This window comes from Leuciscus leuciscus (assembly GCF_965113295.1).
Source record: "Leuciscus leuciscus genome assembly, chromosome: 5".
In the NCBI taxonomy this organism is placed as follows: Eukaryota; Metazoa; Chordata; class Actinopteri; order Cypriniformes; family Leuciscidae; genus Leuciscus; species Leuciscus leuciscus.
Genome location: NC_138729.1, coordinates 16,903,135 through 16,923,431, shown reverse-complemented (window position 1 = coordinate 16,923,431; position 20,297 = coordinate 16,903,135). Strand labels below are relative to the sequence as shown.

General features: G+C 37.2%; 3 protein-coding genes across 7 annotated transcripts in view; 2 read left to right on the top strand and 1 right to left on the bottom strand.

Moving 5' to 3' along the window:
* tlcd3a (TLC domain containing 3A) overlaps positions 1–5,644 on the top strand; it is a 40,030-nt gene extending 34,386 nt beyond the window's left edge. Inside the window, exon 5 of the mRNA XM_082171508.1 lies at positions 674–5,644. Coding sequence (XP_082027634.1) covers positions 674–994 — 321 coding nt within the window. The 3' untranslated portion in view covers positions 995–5,644. The remainder of the gene's footprint in view (positions 1–673) is intronic.
* Positions 3,334–8,880, bottom strand: timm22 (translocase of inner mitochondrial membrane 22 homolog (yeast)). The gene is made up of 4 exons (XM_082171523.1): positions 8,596–8,880; positions 8,070–8,266; positions 6,309–6,381; positions 3,334–6,214 (listed from the first exon to the last, which is right to left on the bottom strand). The coding sequence occupies exons 1-4, from the start codon at positions 8,867–8,869 to the stop codon at positions 6,138–6,140; spliced, it is 621 nt and encodes a 206-aa protein (XP_082027649.1). The 5' UTR covers positions 8,870–8,880; the 3' UTR covers positions 3,334–6,137.
* Positions 8,881–9,429: 549 nt separating this feature from the next.
* Positions 9,430–20,297, top strand: part of specc1 (sperm antigen with calponin homology and coiled-coil domains 1) — a 188,496-nt gene continuing 177,628 nt past the window's right edge. For 2 of the 5 annotated variants that reach the window (XM_082171392.1, XM_082171398.1), the window contains exon 1: positions 9,430–9,516. The gene's annotated coding sequence lies outside the window, so the exon portion shown is untranslated. The other 3 variants (XM_082171394.1, XM_082171396.1, XM_082171393.1) reach the window with 3 other exon arrangements.

The window sequence follows — 20,297 nt, the reverse complement described above, 5'->3', positions numbered from 1 at the left end:
AATTAATGAAATCTGAGAGATTTCTGCCCCTCCACTGAACGTCCAGGTAACTAAAACTTAGAGGATCCATAAACGTCATAAAGGCATCCTAAAACTAATCCATATTAATCTAGCAGTTAAATCCAAGTCTTGTAAAGAGATATGATCTCTTTATATGTTGAACAGCTTTTATTTACATCTAAACAATGATTGACACACATACATAGAGAAACATCACACATGGTCATGTAAACAGAAGCTCAAAGATGCATGATGTGTGAGATTCAATGAGGTTCTAACGTGTGATGCCCACATGAGTCTCTCTGTTTACCATAAGTGGTGCGCTATATGTATGTGTTTATATGTGAATAAAAGCCTAAATAAATCTGTTCATCATATAAAGCGATTGTATCCCTTCACAAGGCTTGGATTAAAACGCATGATTCATATGGATTAATTTACAATTGACTTCTAAGATTTGGTTACCTGGACTTTCAATGGAAGGAGGTTTATTAAATAAAATCTTGATTTGTTTTTTAAAGATTAAAGTCTAAGGTTTAGAATGACATGAGGGTGATTAAATGATGTCAGAATTAAACATTTTGGGTGAATTATCCGTTTAATGTTAACCCTGTTTTGCCCACATCCTCTAATCTTCCTCTCATTCTTCTCTTTTGACTGTCTCTTCCTGTAGCTGGGGTTGCAGGAATGCTGGCTGCACAAGGTTAATGGTGGCATGGTGTTGCTGAGTTTCTTCTTTTTCCGCATCGCACTCTTCCCCTACATGTACTGGGCCTACGGCTCCCACTACGGCATCCCCCTCTACAGTGTTCCCTTCCATCTGCCGCTCTCCACCAACCTGGGCAACCTCTGCATCCTGTCGCCGCAGGTCTACTGGTTCGTCCTTCTCTGCCGTAAAGGCTTCCGACTCTACAAGCGTCAGCGGGATGCTCAGAACCAGGTCTCTCCGCTGTCCTCGCCCGAGCCTCTCTCAGATATCTCCAAGGCTGATTAGTGAAGGTCTTTATCTAAAACAAACAATCAACCAACGTCACAGCTCAAGGCTACGGCACTGCATCTACTACTGTTACAGTACAACCAAGACTTCATGTTAGACATACCCTTATTGCTTCTCTTCATTTTACTCTACTCTGCTTTACTCCATTCCACGCACACACTCACATTTACATGTTTGACCGTTACAATGCCCGCTCCACTGGATTAACTGCAGTGACCTCCAGGGAATATCTTTTAGGTCAGTTATTGAGGGCCAAGACCCTCTCTTCCTTCTCTGATTGGAGTATCTGTTACAGTTTGGACTGATGTCTTTAAATGTAATCGGAATTATGTGTTACTTTATTGTTTTTGTCCCATATATGAAATTCTGCCCCTGTGTGCTTAGAGTACAAAAATACACTGGTTTAAAGGAGAGAAACTATTATGTGAGTGGCACAGCCATCAGTATAATAAATTCATCAGATTAGACCCACAGTATTTCAGGTCACATCCGAACAACTTTTCACATCACTTCCCACTCGGCGCAAAGCTCCGATCACATGGTAAGCATTTCCATGGCTGCAGTGCTGCTGTTCTTGTTTACAGCTCATTAGAGTTCTGTGAATGTGTTTGCACACACACACTGCCCTGCTGTGACTGTTTACACTCCTCTAACACACACCGCCCCTCACATGCTCTGGAGGCTGCTAATGAATTCTGCTTCGCTTCTGCGGGCCTTTTGAAAATCCCAAGTCCTCCCATCCACATGGGGGCAGTAGAGAGTTGGTCTTTGTTTAAATCAGGGATGGGCAACTTCGGTCCTGGAGGGCCACTGTCCTGCAGAGTTTATCTCCAACCCTGATTAAAAAAAAACTCACCTGCCTGCAGCTTTTTTGTAATCTGTAAGACATTGATTAGCTTGCTTGGGGGTGTTTGATTAGGGCTGGAGATAAACTCAGCAGGACAGTTGCCCTCCAGGAATAAAGTTGCCCATCCCTGGTATAAATGGGATACACAGGACTCAAGTCTATAGGGGGATGGGGTCTTTGCAGGGTACAAAGAGTGAGCACATAACGCTTGGCATATCTTTTAGGCCACATTATGCCCAAAGGCATCTCCAGGCAGTAGTCAAAGCAATAATACAGGGGGCTTCAAAGCAAGGGATTGTGGATGATTGGATAGCTCATGTGAACACATGGGCAAGGATAGAAAAGTTGCAAGCCACCTACTCTGAAAACTGATCTTTGTATATCCAAAGGGCACAATACTTGGTTCTTACGGTCTTGGGAAGATGATGTTTATGATTTTCATGTGTGGGACAGTCATTGGTAATCTTTAAATTTCATAATTTCAGTAGTTATTGTTGTTGTTTTTTGTTATGCTCAGCTCTTTGGAGGAATTTTTTTTTTTGGGCTATAAATCACTTTTTATGATTGCAATGTCTATTAAATAATTTCTAGAAAATTATATCCAGTAATCATGGAAAAAGTCAGAAATTTGCTGGTCAAAAGATGTGGGAACTCGTAATAGTGTCGTGTTTGTGAGTGTGAAGTGTGAAATGCTCTTGACTTGGGGCATGAATTTTCTATGAATCTTTCTATTAACTGAGCCTACAGTTTGAGTTGTAGATAAACAATTGTATTTATTTCTATATTTTTGAATAGTGCAGTATAAATGGGTGATTTTCTGTTGCTTAGGATCGTTTTTAGGGATAATCTGTGGCACATGAGAGTTTGTGTAAGCGAAGCAAGAAACTCAGAAGCCTTTGTTTCAGGGCTTTTAACATAACCTGCAGCATCTTTCATAATACATTTAGTGAATGCTGGGTGGCGTATGAATGCAACTAATAGTTCTAGATTCCATTAAGCATTTTTCAGAAGTGCAGAACTGTCAGATTAAAATGTTGCTCAGTACGTACCCGTGCACTCTTGTTTAGTGTGTTTCTAAGACAAACTGAACCTAAAGGTTGCCTTTAGCAAGTGTGTTTGTGTGCGAGAGACAGAAAGAAGACTTATATAACAGTGTGTTTAAGCTCCTAGCTCATTCTTTAGGAGGTGGAACGGGGTCTTTGCTGGACTGAAAGAGAGAGAATGCATGTTTTGCTCTCCATTTCTAAAGCTTTAGTACTTTTCAAAACTAACTATGCAGTCTTTCAAGCTGCTGCTTCTTGTCTATGGCAACACTATGCTTTCTTTAGTTTTGCTTAGGTAGGATGCATCTGGCAGTTGAGTTGGCCATATTAATCATAATGCATGTTATGTTTCTGATATTTTTATTTTCAGTAGTATATCATGTCAATGCTTTTCTCAGTTGGAGTGTAAGTCTGTTACAGTACGTTTTTTTTTTTTTTTTTACCCCTTCATTTTCAAAATAGACTGTGTTTTATAAGACATACCAATAATGTAATATATACTCTATATGGCCGAAAGCATGTGGACACCCAACGAGCATTTAAAATCAAATCAATGGGCATTAATTAGGAGTTTGTCATTCCTTTGCTGCTATAACATCTTACATTCTTCCCTAACCGTCGAACAAAGTTGGATGCACACAATTATGTTAAATGTCATTGTATGGTGTAGATTTGTTTTAAGTTGAATCAATGGGTCTATTGTTAATTATAAAAGGGATGTCCACAAACTTTTGGCTGTGTAGTGTAAGCCTAGAATATATGAACAGGTTTAGATCCAGAGTTTTGAAATGCATGGAACATTACCATAAAACACTAAATGTACTGTCCAACAGGCCACACTATGCCACACTTAACCTTTAAATCATAGTGCAGTGTATGATGCTGATAATCTTTTCTTAATTTTATTTTATTTTTTTAATAATAATAATATTCTAGTGTCTTCAAGGCCTCCTCTCTCAGCTCAGGGTTTGATAAAGACGTTATCATTTATCAATTATTATTTAGAGATGAAAGATGAGACTGTGATTAAAAAGGATTTACATAAGACACATTTATAATTGAAAATATATTTTCCAACACTTTTTGGGTTTGGTAGACCAAAGATTCTTAGGCACTTTTTATAGACAAGTGACATGTAGCTTAACTGTCTGAGACTCCACATCATTTCCTTTCCCTTGCTCAACATCCACAGAGGGTCAGATCTCTACAGGACTGGCTGATAGCTCAGGCAAAAAGACTGGAATTTCTCTTACTGGAATATTTGGCTAAGTTTATATTGTTTTACTGTAAATTACAAACTGGGTGAATCTGATGAAAACATGTCCAGATCATATTTCACCCCCAAAAGCAGTAAATAATCAATAAATAAAATTAAAATGAACATTTAGCCCTTTTTCTTTCAAAAGTCCACATAAAGATAGTATGAGAAATTATCATGTTTAATTGCCATAAAAGAAAGAGAAAAAAAAGGCTTAATGGTCATGAAATGGACAAACATTTTCTGAAATCTATGATCCGGGCATGCTTTAAACAGGTTTTGTGAGAAGGACAGAAGTTGAGAAATAAGAGGTGTAGATGTTCAGGAATGTTATCAGCTGCTCTGATTTTTAATACATATCAAAACTAGACTGGACTCTTGCTGGTTTGATGGGTGCTTGTTTGGAGCTTTATAGTTTCCTGTAAATGGATGTCACAGAGGAATGGATGAAGGCAAATATATGCATAAAAGTCTGAGGATAGAAAATTGAGCTATATTAAATATTAAAATATAATATCTATAAAAGGTTTGTTTTACCCCCAAATTATGCGTTGTCTGGAATATCGTAAAATACAGTGCCTTGTATTAAAGTTGTGTGTGATATTGACACAAGCTCAGTGCACAGCAGCCCTGGGCAGGTGGTGTTTTAGGTTGTGACTGTCTCTTCTCACACTTTTGTTTTATGTTCATTAGTACATTACACAAAAATAAGAAAAATCTCAGCATCATCAGGCAGTGTACTGTACACTTTAACCCTTTATGCTAGTAGGTTTGATTTTATGTTTTTTGAATAAATTGTTACAGCTAACTTTGTCCTTAAAACATGCTAAGTCTTAAAATTGTTTTAAGTGAGGTTCTGTTTGCTTGCCGTGTTGTCTTTATATTTGCACTCTTAGAGTTGATTTAAAGAAAATCTAAACTCTAAAGGTCTATAATGTTACCCAGTTTTCTGAACTGCATCCATTCCTCATGAAACAGTCATGATTGGACAGTGTATTGGCATAATCTTAGGCCGGTTTAAATCCATGTTACACATCTACTCGGTTTTGATTTTTGCATGGGTTGCATCTCCAAACTCAATTCAGCATTATTAACTCTTGTTTAGAGGCTAGTGGGAAAGGAAACTTTTCAGAGAACTGGGAAGTAGCCAGAAAGCATGTTTGCATTATCTGTTTCCTGTTGAGGAAAACTCATTTCCTTGCTATGTCAGCTTGACCTCAAAGCATGATTTCATTGTGGTTTCCTAATGCACAACCTTTAGCACTCCCTGCCTCTTATTTTTGATCACATTTTGATTTTCACACATATATTATATCAGATGTCATATAAATATATAGTTTTCTGTTTGTTTGTAGGATGACATTTTAAGAACTCTCCTTTTAGAAAGGGGATACAGAGTGAAACTAATATAAACACTTGATTGAGCTTATTTTCTTGAAACTTGTAAATCCAAACACCACTTTGGAGAAAATAAATCTGATTTGGTGAATTCTTTTAAACTGAGCTGCCTTTGTTTACTAAGAAGCTGTGTGTTAACATTTCACTGATACACAACATAACTCAGGCAACAAGTGAAAAAAATATAAAGAAGTTATGACCTATTACACTACGAACTTCAATAAATTCTTGATGCCACTTTTTATTTTTAAGGTGTAACACTATACATTTTATCTTGCTTCGTTCAGAGGATCAACCAGCACAAAGCATGACATTTTCAATACAATTATGTACAAATAATATCCTAGGAGGTATTCAGATCATCAGATGGCCTGAGACAGAACGGTCAAGACATTCCTTAGATTGTACAAAACTTCTGCTCGAGTTTGTTGTCCTATTGGTCCACTCAGGCAACCTAATCTCTTCTGGAGGGATGGAACACCTCTTGATTGGTGGCAGAGAGGAAGGTTGCACAATGTCCCCCCCATGATAATGTCTTCCAATATACTTTGAGGAATACACAACAGTACATGGTAACAGTTCTGAAGCTGATGTTCATCTGAGATAGTATTCAATGGCAGCAGAGAAAGCAGCAAATCCTCCACAGCCCAGAACTCCAGCTTTAAGACCAGCTAGTGAAGAGAAGAACAGCTTATTTATATAGTCCACATAAATTACCACACATCTAAATCCTTTCTATTCTTTAAACCCAAGTTCAAAAATTACCTCTGAACCCAATAGCACCTCCTGTAACACATCCACTGTATACTGCATTTTTCCAGTCAGATTTCCCACGATGCTAGAAGAGAGAAATAAATCCATTCTTTACATAGAAGATCAGTACTGAAAACATCCTACAAGGAATGGATGAGTAGAAAGACCACTCAAATGCAGAACCACTTGGTGGCGCCATTAATCCATATTAAACTTAGCAATATTTAGAGACAGAAGCAAATGTGAGTACATTTTATTATAGTATTTCATACAGTCAACATCAGTATATAAAATATGATGGCTAGTACGTTTAAGTGGTTAGATAATGTAAACACTGTAAAAATCATTTGCTATGTAAATCACTGTCTCATTTCGAAGGTGCGTCCTCCGGAGGTTGCTTTTGTCGGCTACATGCATTACGTCATTGTGGCTGCTTCGTTTCAGTAAATTGACCACTATATTCCAATGTCATAAAGAAATTACAACAATTTACACTTAGGAATAACAGTCAATTTTATAATGGTTACTGTTCTGAAATAAGACATCTTTTATTATGTATGTGGCCGACAAATGCGACCTCCAGAGGACGCAGCCTTTGAAATGAGACCGTGATCGAAAGTGGAAGTTTGAATATGCAAAGATTTTGTGGGAAGTGAAACACTAAATAACTGGTTGTTTTTAGACAGTGAATTTGACAGCTTTATTTTGCATGCATAAAAAAAAAAAATTATAATCATGTAAAACATACGTTTTACATTTACAAATATAATACAAAAGGTGTGCTATTTCACATGCAACAAAATGTTTCATTCAGCAGTAATCTATTAGAAATTTCTTCCAAGGACTTAAAAGTTGTCACCTCGTGAAAATGTGTATTTATTTAGTCTCAACCTCAGACGTCATGCCCTCAGAGCGTTGGCTGAACATCTGATGCATAAGGCATACAAAATGGTAAACACTTCAGAAGTTTCGAAATTGTCATCTGATTGGTTGGATTTTACATGATTTCCAGATGACGTTTGTGTTGTGTTCTTTAATGGACCGTCTGGAAACAAAGCTGTTGTTACACCAAACCACCTCATGGAAGAAAGCCGAATTAATCAGGATCAACTCCAAAAATGTTAAGTTCATGGCATAGACTTTTTAAAAGATGTCCAAGAGTTTAGCTTGAGGCACTAGTCGAAAAAAAATAATAGATATTTTAAACTGTTGGCCGACTGGATATTGGAAGAATATTATTTTACAAGCAGGGCCGACCCTTTGCCAGGGATTCCCAAGTGATCCAATTTTATTAGTTGTGTGCCCTCTCACATTGATTATGAAAGATCAGGTAACTGAAAAGGGGATATCAGCAGTATATGTGGGGTAAACATGAAAGAACAGACGCTGACATCGCAGCTGGCCGATTCAGTCATGTGTTCGGTTCTCCCGAACTGCTTGTTGGCATTAAAATGTGGAAGGATATGCTCCAAACAGATGTTTGCACAACATTCTTGAATTAATGATCTATGTCTGCACGGCAGTCTGTTATTGTAGGGGAAATCGACTACATTTTCATGACGCTAAACATAAACTGTGATTGGCTGCTTTTACGTGTCAGTCAGACAGCCTTTTGGGCGGTTCTTAGCCAATAAAAGCTGCAATGAGAGTCTAAACCTTCTACTGTCAGTCTGAAGGTCTGGCTACGTGAGACTAGAGTTTATTTGATTAGAGAAAAAGGAGATGACACAATGGAATGTAGTCGGACAGACAAAATAAGACAATGGTACTTACTGATTCTATGAGACACTCCGTGCATGAAAACATTGCACCCACAATGGCAAAGTTTTTAGCATATGACATTCCTCTCTGCCCCATGTCTCTCAGCACCTCCCTTGCTGTGGGGGTCCTTAAGGGGTCTTTGGGATCAAGACCAACATTAGAGTCAATTCCAGCTGTGAAGACACCAAAAGCTCCTCCCAACACAAACCCTAAAAGAGAGAGAAATGTTGAATTAGAGCTGTTGATTTTGATTCTGATTTGAATATATATAATGCTATTGAGATCACAAAACCCCTTACATTTGAATTACCATCCACATATGAATTATTAACATATTGAGAAACTCAATAAATATTGCAATAATAGTATATGGCTTTGCATTACTCAAGTATTTTAGTATATACCACAGTATGGTCAATGCTTGAGCCTACTGTGTTCATTGATAAATTGTTGAACTGTCAAACATGACAACACATTTATTTAATCAGATAACTATGCAACCAGTGTAAAACGTGTTAAATGTCTATCAATGAAATACCTCCGACACATGCTATGAGTGATTTAAACGCGCAGCTCTCCATTCCCCTCTCGATCATCTTCTCCTCCTTTGTTTTCCGAGGACTCGGTAAAGCACCCATAACGGTCGGGTTCAAGTCTTTAATCTGTCTTTTGTCACCAATAAGGTGATCCAAAAGAAGACTATACTGTAGTGAAACATTTTCCGCAGATGAAACAGTTGCCGATTGACCTGTAGCAACTGAGAGTGATGCATCCGTGCTCTCTGTGGGCGCAGCCATGTTAAAACAAAGCATGTTTCAGTCACATTACGAGAACGTTAAACAAGAGCACATTCGTCAATATTCATTCAAAAAAACTACCAAATAACATAAATCACACAGCTTGGTTATTTTTAAAGTCCCGTAAATACTCAAAATAATATGTGTGTTCCCCACGCAACATTTACATAGTCATTTCTAATAATAATAATAATAATAATATTTGGTTCTGCAGATTCGACAGAAAGGGAGGTGACCTCTGAATTGGCACTGACTGTCCTGAGACGTTCAGAATGTTTTATATAACGATAATACAAGCTTTATGTGTCTTCTGAATCCTACAATTATTTACTTTTCTTAAAGCTACGTCTACATTGTTTACTAAAGATACTTTGAACAATATTTTTATTTCCCTATATCTTGAATAAACAAAGAAGCTTGAAATCAAATATAAATAAATATGAAATGCAGATACAATTTATATATATATATATATATATATATATATATATATATATATATAATTCCAAATACGCCAACTACAATACCCAGCGTGCCCCTCGTTCACTGCACCAAATGTCGCGCGCTCCACCTGGCGGAGAAGTTGGTTTTGGCGATCGAGCATCTTCAGTTCAGTCAGATGGTAGCAGCGGGCAGCGGCGCTCTTCGGCGTAAGGGAACAGGTGAGTAGGTGAATATTTATCAGGTTTTTTTGTCTTGGAGATTATATTGTCATTGCAGTGATTCCGTTTAATTTATTTTATCACTTCAATATAACATTTATTGTCGTCATTGGGGAAAACACTGTACTTACCCGCACTTTTGTCAACGGATGTTGTTTTCGTATTGCGCGCGCGAGAGTGAATGAGCTGCTGTTTTAAACGGTGACCGCTGTCTGGCTGATGGGCTTTCTCATCGGCTCTTTAGTATGATAAGGATAGCATTTCAAAACTCACATTGTATTGCGTTTAGTTTATATTATTTCCGCTTGATGTCTTCTCTGGATAGCGACACAGTCAGTGGTGAGATACTGCAGTACGTTAACGTTAGTTCTATCATGAGAGCTGTGGGAACTAGAGACATATGACTCCAGTCACTACGGAGATGCATTGACAGGATTTGACATGTCATATTTAAATTATTTGAAAGCGTTTTTTGACGATTCTGCATGTTTATGAAGTGAACTGAATAGTGAAGTTGTTAGTGTTTGTGTTGTCACTGTTAAGATTGTTCAGATGTAGGGTCAAGTCTATCTATCTATCTATCTATCTATCTATCTATCTATCTATCTATCTATCTATCTATCTATCTATCTATATGTCTGTTTGTATATCTTTGTGTGTGTGTCAGTGTCTGTAATTTTCTGGATTTCGAAAAATTGTCTCGCGAATTGTTAACTCGAACTTTAGACTTTTTGTGGTATAGGCTACTTGTGAAAGTGACATGCAGTTTGTCGATGTTGTCCGATGTGAGTAATAAACAAATATATCCGCCCCTTTCAAATGGTCGGAAATGGGAACAGATAATTTAGGTTTAGAGTTTATAGGATTTACAGTAGCCTAGTTAGTTGTGTTTTGAAGCACATCTAGTCTTCTCACCATTTGTTCTTGGTTAGAGTATATTGTGCAGCTGTGGCAAACTTTTTTTTATGTGGGCGTCTGTGAGAAGTTGCTGTTTGAATTTTAATAGTTCCCCAAAGGCTTATTAAGTGCTCAAACACGTTATGATATGACCACAAAGCTGCTTTTTACGTGTACTTATTCTCATAAACAGAGCAGTTGAAAACATTAAGGAGACTGAAAGTCATCATTAAGGTATTGTAAAGCACCTGGTTCATCATGGTGTCACATGTGCATCTTGGCGTAACTTAATACTGTTGGTTATTTTACTTTCTAGCCATATTGATTAGTTTTGTGTTGTTCCTTATGGTTGGAAGTTATAGTGAAAACTTATAAGAAAAAAAGATATTTTACCCATTTGGAGTGCAGCTATTTCTTTAAGTATATCAGAACTTATAAAGCAAAATGTAGCTGTATATAGAAGTCCATAATTTTCAAGAGACTGTGTGTGTCAGAGTGAATCAGCTTTCATAACTGCAGCTTTGCATACAACCTTAGAATTAAACTGAACTACAAATGCCCTCTCCAGAGGAAATGTTTAGACTTCTATTGCATCTTCAAGCCAATCAGGTCAATCAGTCCTGGGGATAGTCAGTCCTCCAGCGTTTCCCAACGGAAAACAAGTCATTTTTCATTCGAAAGCTTTCATACTTCTCCTTTCACCAACCAAAATAAAGCTAAAAACAGCCTAAGTAAAACTTTCCTAAATCACCCAGTGTATAGCTATTTGTAGGTAATTACAGCCTCAAGTTTTTTCCCGGGTAAACCATCGAAGGAAATAGCAAGTGTGTCTCTGGCATAGACAGCTAAGCTCTCTAGAACACACTGCCCTAGATAGAGCACTCTGCATCTCCACGAGTCTATACTGCAGCAGTCTAATCAGAATAAAACCCCTGCTGTCTCAAATTATGTTGAAATGTCGTTTGCTTTTTATAATGTAGCCTATACTAGAGTGTTTTTGTGAGATGTAGCATTTTGTGAGAAATACCAGCAGTTAAGACATCTTTAAACCTTTAATCCATGTGTAATTGAGGTGTTTTGAATAGTCATATAGACCTTGACTAGTACTTAAAGTATATCAAAAACAATTAAGTATATCTTTGATAATTTAGGAAAGCATTGACATTATACAGCCCAGTTTCCTGGTCACATCATCCTTGTTGCTTAAACACTTAGCCTACAGATGAAAGGAAGTCACTATAAATAGTGTTTGGCCTCTGGAAATTAGGATGCTCTGATCGAACGACGACAGATTGGTATTGGCCGATAATCACATTCTATGACTTGCTCGGTAGTCACTAAATTTGGCGATATCTCACAAACCGATCGCAATTGGATGGCATAAATTCACAGCCAACGCACATGTAAACAGTATACAGAAGCTTTTGCGCCATGTTCTGCTTTGTAACTTTGCGAAACTTAAGTAAACCTTTGTAAATCTCACAAGTTTATTTAGAACAGGTTGTATCGATTCAAATGAGCCAACATTTGAAAAGGTTACTTAGGTCTATTTTTGTTACCACATTACTCAATTAATTGTCAAAACTATTGACCAATAACTCGATTACCAAAATGATCGTTAGTGACAGCCCTATATTAGGTAAATGATAAGGAAAATGCACCTGCATTGTTTTGCATTTTGTGCCTTTCTGTCAAATAAAATAATTTCCTATTACTGAATACTGCCAAATAGAGTAGTAGCTATGTCCGAATTCATAGTATTCGTAAAAAAAAGTAGGCGAAAAGCCCCCTGATGACCTACTACTTCCGGCAAGATTCTGAAGTGTGCATACGATTGACACTTTACTATCCCATGAGGCCACGGGAAAGGATTAATGAATGGAGGTAACTGACGCTGATAGGTCACACTGGGCTTGAATTTCGGTGCGGGATTGCGGGGATTGTGCATAATTTAAACCATTTCTGCAAGGTTAGCTTTTATAGTGTGAGAAATTCCCACACAAATATACACCTATTTGCTTCATCTCAGATCAAATGATAAAAAAATAAATCCACAGATGTGATAAAAAGAAAGAAAGATGTCAACACATCAAACAGTCTGCCTTTATTTTTTAATTAAATTCCTCAATCAGTGCTGCACCGGCATTCTCTCTTTTTCGCTGAGCCTTGGCTATAGACAGAGGATAGCCTATGTTTCACGCTGTCAATGCAGTGGTCTGCGTCATGCTGATCTTATTCACACTATCGAGTGTATGTGCACTCTAGCATTTTGAGTCTTAAGTCATAATGAGCTGTTTTTGAAGAAATGATCTGCTTCCAAATTGTGTCATTTTAATCACGAAATTGAAACATTAAAAACCATTTAGCTCTTTATGGTGTGTGAGTGATAGAGCGCGGCTGCCGACTCAACACGGCAGCAATGAAGCACGAGTTAATGGCTATCATCACCTTGTCTTATATAGCCTGCGAGTTTCATCTAAAGATAAACATGAATAAACAATGACGGTATGTAAAAATAAATTCCTGCTTACAGATATTCAGCATCTGTCAGCTCACGTAACAACCCATAATTCAACTGCGAGGAGACGCCAACAGCTTGTATGCAATATATTTTTCTTTAACTATTATTTAATGTAGCCTATGTCAGAATAAACATAATTCACTAAAATTGTTTGTAATCTTTAGTAGGGCTGGGTATCGTTCAAAAAATTTCGATACCGATACCTTGATTTCGATACCGGTTCCTGAACGATACTTTTTTCGATACCAATTTTATGAAATTAATTTTAACAAGATTACATAACACATTACCTCAGAAAAACTTTGGTTTTATTTTTTCAGTTTGACTCATGCTCCTTAGTCAGTGCACAAAGGAACAAAAAAAGCACAAAGGAACAAAATATTCCTTATACATATACATAAGGAACAACATATTTTTTTATAAAGAGCTCATGCTGAATTTGTTTGATCAAAAATACAGTAAAACTTGTAATATTGTGGAATAGTATTACAATTTAAAATCTTATTTGAATATATTTCAAAATGTAATTTATTCCTGTGTTGTCAAAGCTGAATTCTCAAAATCATTACTTCAGTGTCACAGGATCCTTCAGAAATATGAAAACAGTTTTTGGAAACTATGATAAATTTTTTCATGATTCTTTGATGAATAAAAATTTCAAAAGAACAGCATTTATTTGAAACAGAAATCTTTTGGAACATTACACATGGTAATGTTTTTAATGTCATTTTTGATCACTTTAATGCTTACTGGAAAAAAATTCTGACCAACCAACACATTTTTGAACGGCAGTGTACATTCAGTAGGTCATTATTGCAATATAAACACTGTCAGAGTGATCAACAAGGTATCTCTTCATTTACCAGTCAAAGACGGAGCAACTTTCTGCTCTTATGTTTACTCCGTGCACTGTCAAGGGCTTCATCATATCTGTCGTGGTACCGGTCTTTGCAGGAATTATTTTAATGCAAATACTGCATTGCGCGCTGTTGGCATCGAGCCTGGAGATATGTAGCAACACTTTTGATCGACTTTTCCACATATTTAGAATATTGTGAGTGTGTGTGTGCTCGCGTCTCATTGAGTATGTGCGCGAGTTTGTGTGAGACGCGCGCGCGCTCACAAACTGTCCACGCACATTCATGAGACGCGAGCACACACACACTCACAATGAGTATGTGCGCGGACAGTTCCGCGCGTCTCGTGTGTGTAGAGTTTGCGTGTATGTGCGTGAGCGACTTTAGGTGTGTCGTTGTGCATTTCATATGTATTTGTTTGAGCACTGACGTTGACAAATTAACTATTAAATAAAATTTAGGTATCGAAATCTGGTACCGAAAAACAAGTCATTTTTCGATACTCGATACTACCGAGGCAATTCGGTCGGTACCTAAAAAGTATCGAACTCGGTACCCAGCCCTAATCTTTAGAGAGCTTTTTTCCCCCTTAAAATAATTAATTCTGACACTGTGATTAGGTTATATAACAACGGTTAGACAGTAAAAAATAATTATATCTTAGAAAGCCGAGACTTAGAAAGCAACTTAAATTAATGAAAAAATAAGTGACATTAAATTTGTTATTCAAATCATTCCAAATTAATTCAGTTCAAGTGCATCTAGAGTGATGGTGTTGATTGTTTGAGCATGTGACTGCTCGTTTCTCCTTGTTTTCTATTGTTATGCACATCATATTTCCCGCGCGCACAAACGCGGCCACACACAATTGATTAAACTGTTCGGTTAACCTCGTTTAAATATGAACCGCTGGCTGAAGCGAAAGACAAGTTCGGATGATGCAGATCACGATCCAAAGAAAAAAGGTGTCTGACAACGAGAGGCCGACAAGCAGCCAAACTGAAGATCCACAAAAAAATCTCTCAGAGGTGAAGCAGTCAAAGTATAAATTTCAAACGAACTGGCTAAAAATTTACCCGTGGCTAGAAATAAACGATGGGATGATGAGCTGCTCAGTTTGTAAGATATACAGCAGTCCACAATTTACCAGCCAGTGCTACAAAACATCTAGCCTTCATTAATTAGCCTAGCCATGCCAATGGAACTGGCCATACAGCAGCTTTAAAAAGAAAGAACGAAGCAGAAACATCCAAAAATGCTATGGCTAATGCTATCCAAACTGCCCAACTGCCCTGCCCAGGGGTTACTTAAAAATGCTTTCTTCCTTGCAACAAATGAACTGGCCAATTCAAAATGTCATAATTTTGTACAATTTATGAAGGAGATGGATTGTCCTTCTTTCAACATAAAGACAGACTCAAGCTATGGAAGCTATCTTAATGACAAAGCATTGTCAGAAATGCACCAGGCTATTGCAAGTACACTGGTTGATAACATTGATAAGGCTGTCCTAAAAAGTCCAATGTTTTCCTTAATTCTGGATGAGTCCACAGACATAAGCAACAGCAAACAACTGATTGCATTAGAAAACAACAACATTCAAACAAAATTGTTCAGAAGCTCTGCGATCTTGGATGGAAAAGCAGACTTGTTGAGGATGTGAAACAACTGTTAATAGAGAAGAATTTAGATGGAAGAAAACTTGTAGCAGTTTGCAGATGGTGCTGCTGTTATGACAGGATGCTATAAAGGAGTTGTTAAACTCAGAGAGGAATACAATTCTGAATTGGTAGGAGTGCACTGTACAGCTCACCGTCTCGCTCTCTCTGCAAGTGATGCAGCCAGATCCGTTGAACAGGTGAAAAAGTTTCAGCAAGATTCAAAAGCAATTTTTGCGCCCCAGCCCCACACAGTGAGATGGCTATCAGTTCACAGTGCAGTATCGGTGGTATGTAGATCCCTGAAAGCCCTAAGAGATGTCCTGGAACACATGGCTGCCTCCAACAGTCAGGACTCATAAAAAGCCAAAGGGTTATTGATTGCTGTTCGGCAGTTCAACTTTGTGGCCCTGTGTCACATGATGAAGGATGTGCTTACACATATAGTCCTTCTTTCTAAGAAAGAAACATCTTTTGAAGCATTTCAAAGGGAAGATTCTGACTTTTCCACAGTCTTGATAATATTAAGAGCAGGCATGTTGGAACCTTGATTGATGAAATCGACAGAAGATTCCCTGCTGACACAATCAGTCTTCTTTCATGGTTCTCCATTTTGGAGCCAAAGAAGGCCACCACTGCTAAACAGTCTTCAGAGAATTTCTGTCTCTATGGTGTAGAGAAATTAGACAATCTGCTGAAACACTTCTCATCCAATGTGAAAATGCAAGAAGCTCATCAGGAGTAGTGGTCGACCGATATTGGTTTTTTGATGGCCGATGCTGATATCTTGGAGAGCAGGATGGCCGATATAAAGCATATATATATATATATATATATATATATATATATATATATATATATATATATATATATATATATACTTTATATTTATTTTAATCAATACATAATAAATTATAAATATTACATCTTATAATCTTTAAATCCCCCCCATATGACCCATGTAAGGGAGAAATTCCCTCCCAGTTTAAAAAAACAAAATTCTTTTCTTTTTTTTTATGATATCACTGCGGACTTCAGCTTCTCACTTCTCATCACATCTTCTGTCCAATCAAATGCTCTAGATTCTAAAGTGTCCTGCCCCCTATGCTATAAATGACACCTGGCCAAAGCGACCGTTGACATGTCACGGAGTAATATGGGTTGGAGATGTGTGTTCGGTTGCTCAGCCGCTCAAGTTTTACTGTACGTTGGTTAAGAATGAAATGGCTAGAATTTATTCACACCTCTACTATTGAATCCAACTTATCATCAGCGCTCGGATGGGGCTGTCAAGTACGACTTGCAGTCTGTGAGATAAACTAAACGCTATTGGCTATTTGAAAAGGGGGAGGAGCCATTCAATATGTCCCGCCTTAGCTTCCTGTTTCAGTGGAAATTATGTCAACGCATCATACAAAGCTGCGCGTTCCAAGGCACTTCAGTGGGCCTTTAAATGCTGCTATTTGTGCATGTAAAACTAAACCCCTGGAAAGCAGGGCTTATTTTTAATGGGTCACAGACACTTATTCATTTTAATTTAATTTAATTATAATTTAACAATGTTGTCGGTTAACGATTAATGATTAGTTAATGAGCTTCGGTTGTTGGTTAGGATAAAAAAATTCAATAAACATCCCTAGTTGAGACCAATTGGACACTGCTTTACAGCTGGAGTGCGCTTGGATTGGATTGATCACTCAGATCAAGCGATCTGAGTTTGCTTTGAGATGTCTTTGAGATAACTTTTGTAGCTTTAATAAGAATGAATCTATATTTAATGTATACAGTGAAGACTATGCAGTGTTATTTTACATTTGATTACTTATTCAAAATCTGTTTTACTTATCTGAATACTACTGTTAGTTCTTCTTCCTGAAAAGCTTAAAGCACTGTTTATTTAATTTGTATTTTTGTTTTGTTGTATTTATTTGACATTTTGTTGGTAATTAGTTTCTTTGTTCTTATTGAATTGCTGACTGTTTACATGTCTTCTGTAACTGTTTTGGGGACCTTTTACATAGCTACATTAGTTAAACTGGATTTGTTTTTTGCTGAAGAAGCCTATCGATAATTGTGACATTTTTGCTGATATCTAAAATTACTCATATCCTGAAATAAACCTTTGATCATATTGTCCACCAATAATTGTGTTAAATAATCGTGATTTCAATATTGACCAAAATAATCAGGATTCTGATTCTGATTCTGATCAAGCAACATAATGTAGCCTGTGTGGTTGCTTGAGTGTGAGTGTGTGTAAAGTAAAGGCTAATTACATCACATTTGCTTACACAGCATCTCAGCATCACACATCCCACCGCAACACTTCACTGTCACAGCTCAGGTCTAATCAATGAGACTATTAGAAGAGAAGTGATTCAGTGCAGTTATTTTAGGGATGCTCAGCATGCCTCTGCAATGTCAATTCTTTCTGAGCCTGAAAAGAGTGGTGAGTGACTGAAGTCTTTTAATGAGATTATTCATGAATGTGAATCTCACCTGAATATAAAAAGGAAGTGTAACCATAAGTCACCCAAAAAAGTCAATTATTCCACAATCTGTGATTGTGTCTGTTCACAGACACTGTTGAGCACATGAACGCAATGGCCAATCAGAGGCGTTTAAATGATTCAAAGAGTTTTGTTTAGTATGGGCTCACTGAATGATTACTAGGGCTGCACAATTTGGGGAAAAATCGAATAGTGATTTTTCTGGTTACAATTATGATTTGCAATTTAAAATGTGATTTTTTTTTTTTTTTTAAGAAATGATTTAAAAAAATATATTAATCCACAACATTAAAAGTGAACATATATCGGCCGATACCGATAGTGTGCATCCCTAGTTGTCAGGGAAACTGCATGTGATGTGTCACATGAATTCAAACAAATCAACCATAGATTAGCCTGCTAGTCTGACGAGCATATTGACTCAAATATTTTTTTGCTGTTTTAGGCAGTGTAATTCATTTATAATAATTTTGTATGGCTATCCCTGCACATTGTGAGTGCAAGAGAGCACACAAACAGTGTGAACTGATCTGAATTGCTGTGTTTTGTGATTGATTGTGGCAAGTCACACCCCATTGTCATGTTCATTGTCATATAAATTGGCGCTGGAATTTTCGTCAGCGTCACACCTGGTTAGGACACACAGTGTTGGACTTCTCTGAAAACCAGGGAAGCCTGTTTTGACTTTGGAGAAAGACTCACTTTATTCATAACCTGTTTACATTCAGTCCTCCTCCTCTGATCATATTTTCCCTTATCTCTTGTTCTGTGGCTGTTGTTTGGTTTTTGGGTGGATTAGTTTAGCAGTACCCAGGAGGACTAAGGGCTGTGACTAATTGCAGACATAAAAAGACAGCAGGGCAATAGGACTTGTTCCAATTTACCTTTATATCTGGATGGACATTGTATGTGTAAAACCCTAAAAGTTAATTCAAAGGTATTTGAACCTCTTCCCATCTATGATCTTTCTCTCTCAAACATTTCATTAGACTACACTTCCCACATGGTGATCACGATGTAAACACCACTGATGTTGTCACTGATACTTTGCCTTAGATGGTTTGCATTTTTTCAAGCACGCAAGTACACACCCTTTGGCTGCTACTCTGACAATGATTGTTGCACCAGCCTCTTATGTTTTCTGTGAGTTGGCACTTGGCAGATGGAGGTGTGTTTTCAGTCTACCTAACGCTGCTCATTCATTCTGCCGGCTGTTCCTTGTTTTGCTTGTAGGAAATAATAATCCTTCCACAGTACAGAGGAGTTTGGGATAAAAGGTAACTGACCTTATTAGTCAATTTGTTTTGTGAACATTTTTGATGATGGCGATTAGGATAATGACAAACTGTATTGTAGTTCAATGAAATCTGTTGCATTTCGACTTAAAGAAACTCAAAGGGATAGTTCACCCAAAAATGAAAATGTTGTTATCATTTACTCACCCTCATGTTGTTCCAAACCTGTATGAGTTTCTTTCTTCTGTTGAACACAAAAGAAGATATTTTGAAGAATGTTGGTAATCAAACAGTTGACTGTAGCCATTGACTTCCATAGTAGGAAAAAAATACTATGGAAGTCAATGGCTACCGTCTAGTTACCAACTTTCTTCAAAATATCTTCTTTTGTGTTCAACAGAAGAAAGAAACTCATACAGGTTTGGAACAACATGAGGATGAGTAAATAATGACAAATTATAAATTTTTGATTGAACTATCCTCTTAAAATGTAGTTTTTTGAAGAACAGACAGATGTGTTCTGAAGCCGAATATTTGGAAGTGCATTTGGCAGGTCTGCCTTCAGACGACAGGAAATGGACTGCATACTTGCTGTGTAAATCTCAGTCAGCCTGGGTAACTGTGTGGAATTTTGTCTCTACATCAGATAGTGAAATGCCACAGCTAATTTCATACAGCCAGTCTTGAGTTTTGACATTTCTTGACCCTTGAGGACAGCATATACAATTTTATATTATTGCTGCTATTAATGCATTATAATTTGGTAAACTACTCTAGAATTCACTTTATTTTTTAAGTTGTATAAGCAGAAATTTGAAATATCAATAGTAGGAAAGACAGCTGGTATGGAGTGGTTTACATTCTAGGCAGAAAGAACTGTGTTTAGCCACTTTCCATTTTTTCATGAGTTACAGGCTTATTTGTTATTTGTGCCAGTATGTGTCATTTTTGTGCCCAAAGTGAACTAATTGCTGTATTTAATAACACTCCCTAAAAGACATTGTATAAAGGCTAATAGTCAGTCTTTTTTTACATTCTGTGATGGTTGTCATTCATAAAGATTCAGCTCTTAGGAGCCAAAGTTGGTATTGTATTGGTATAGT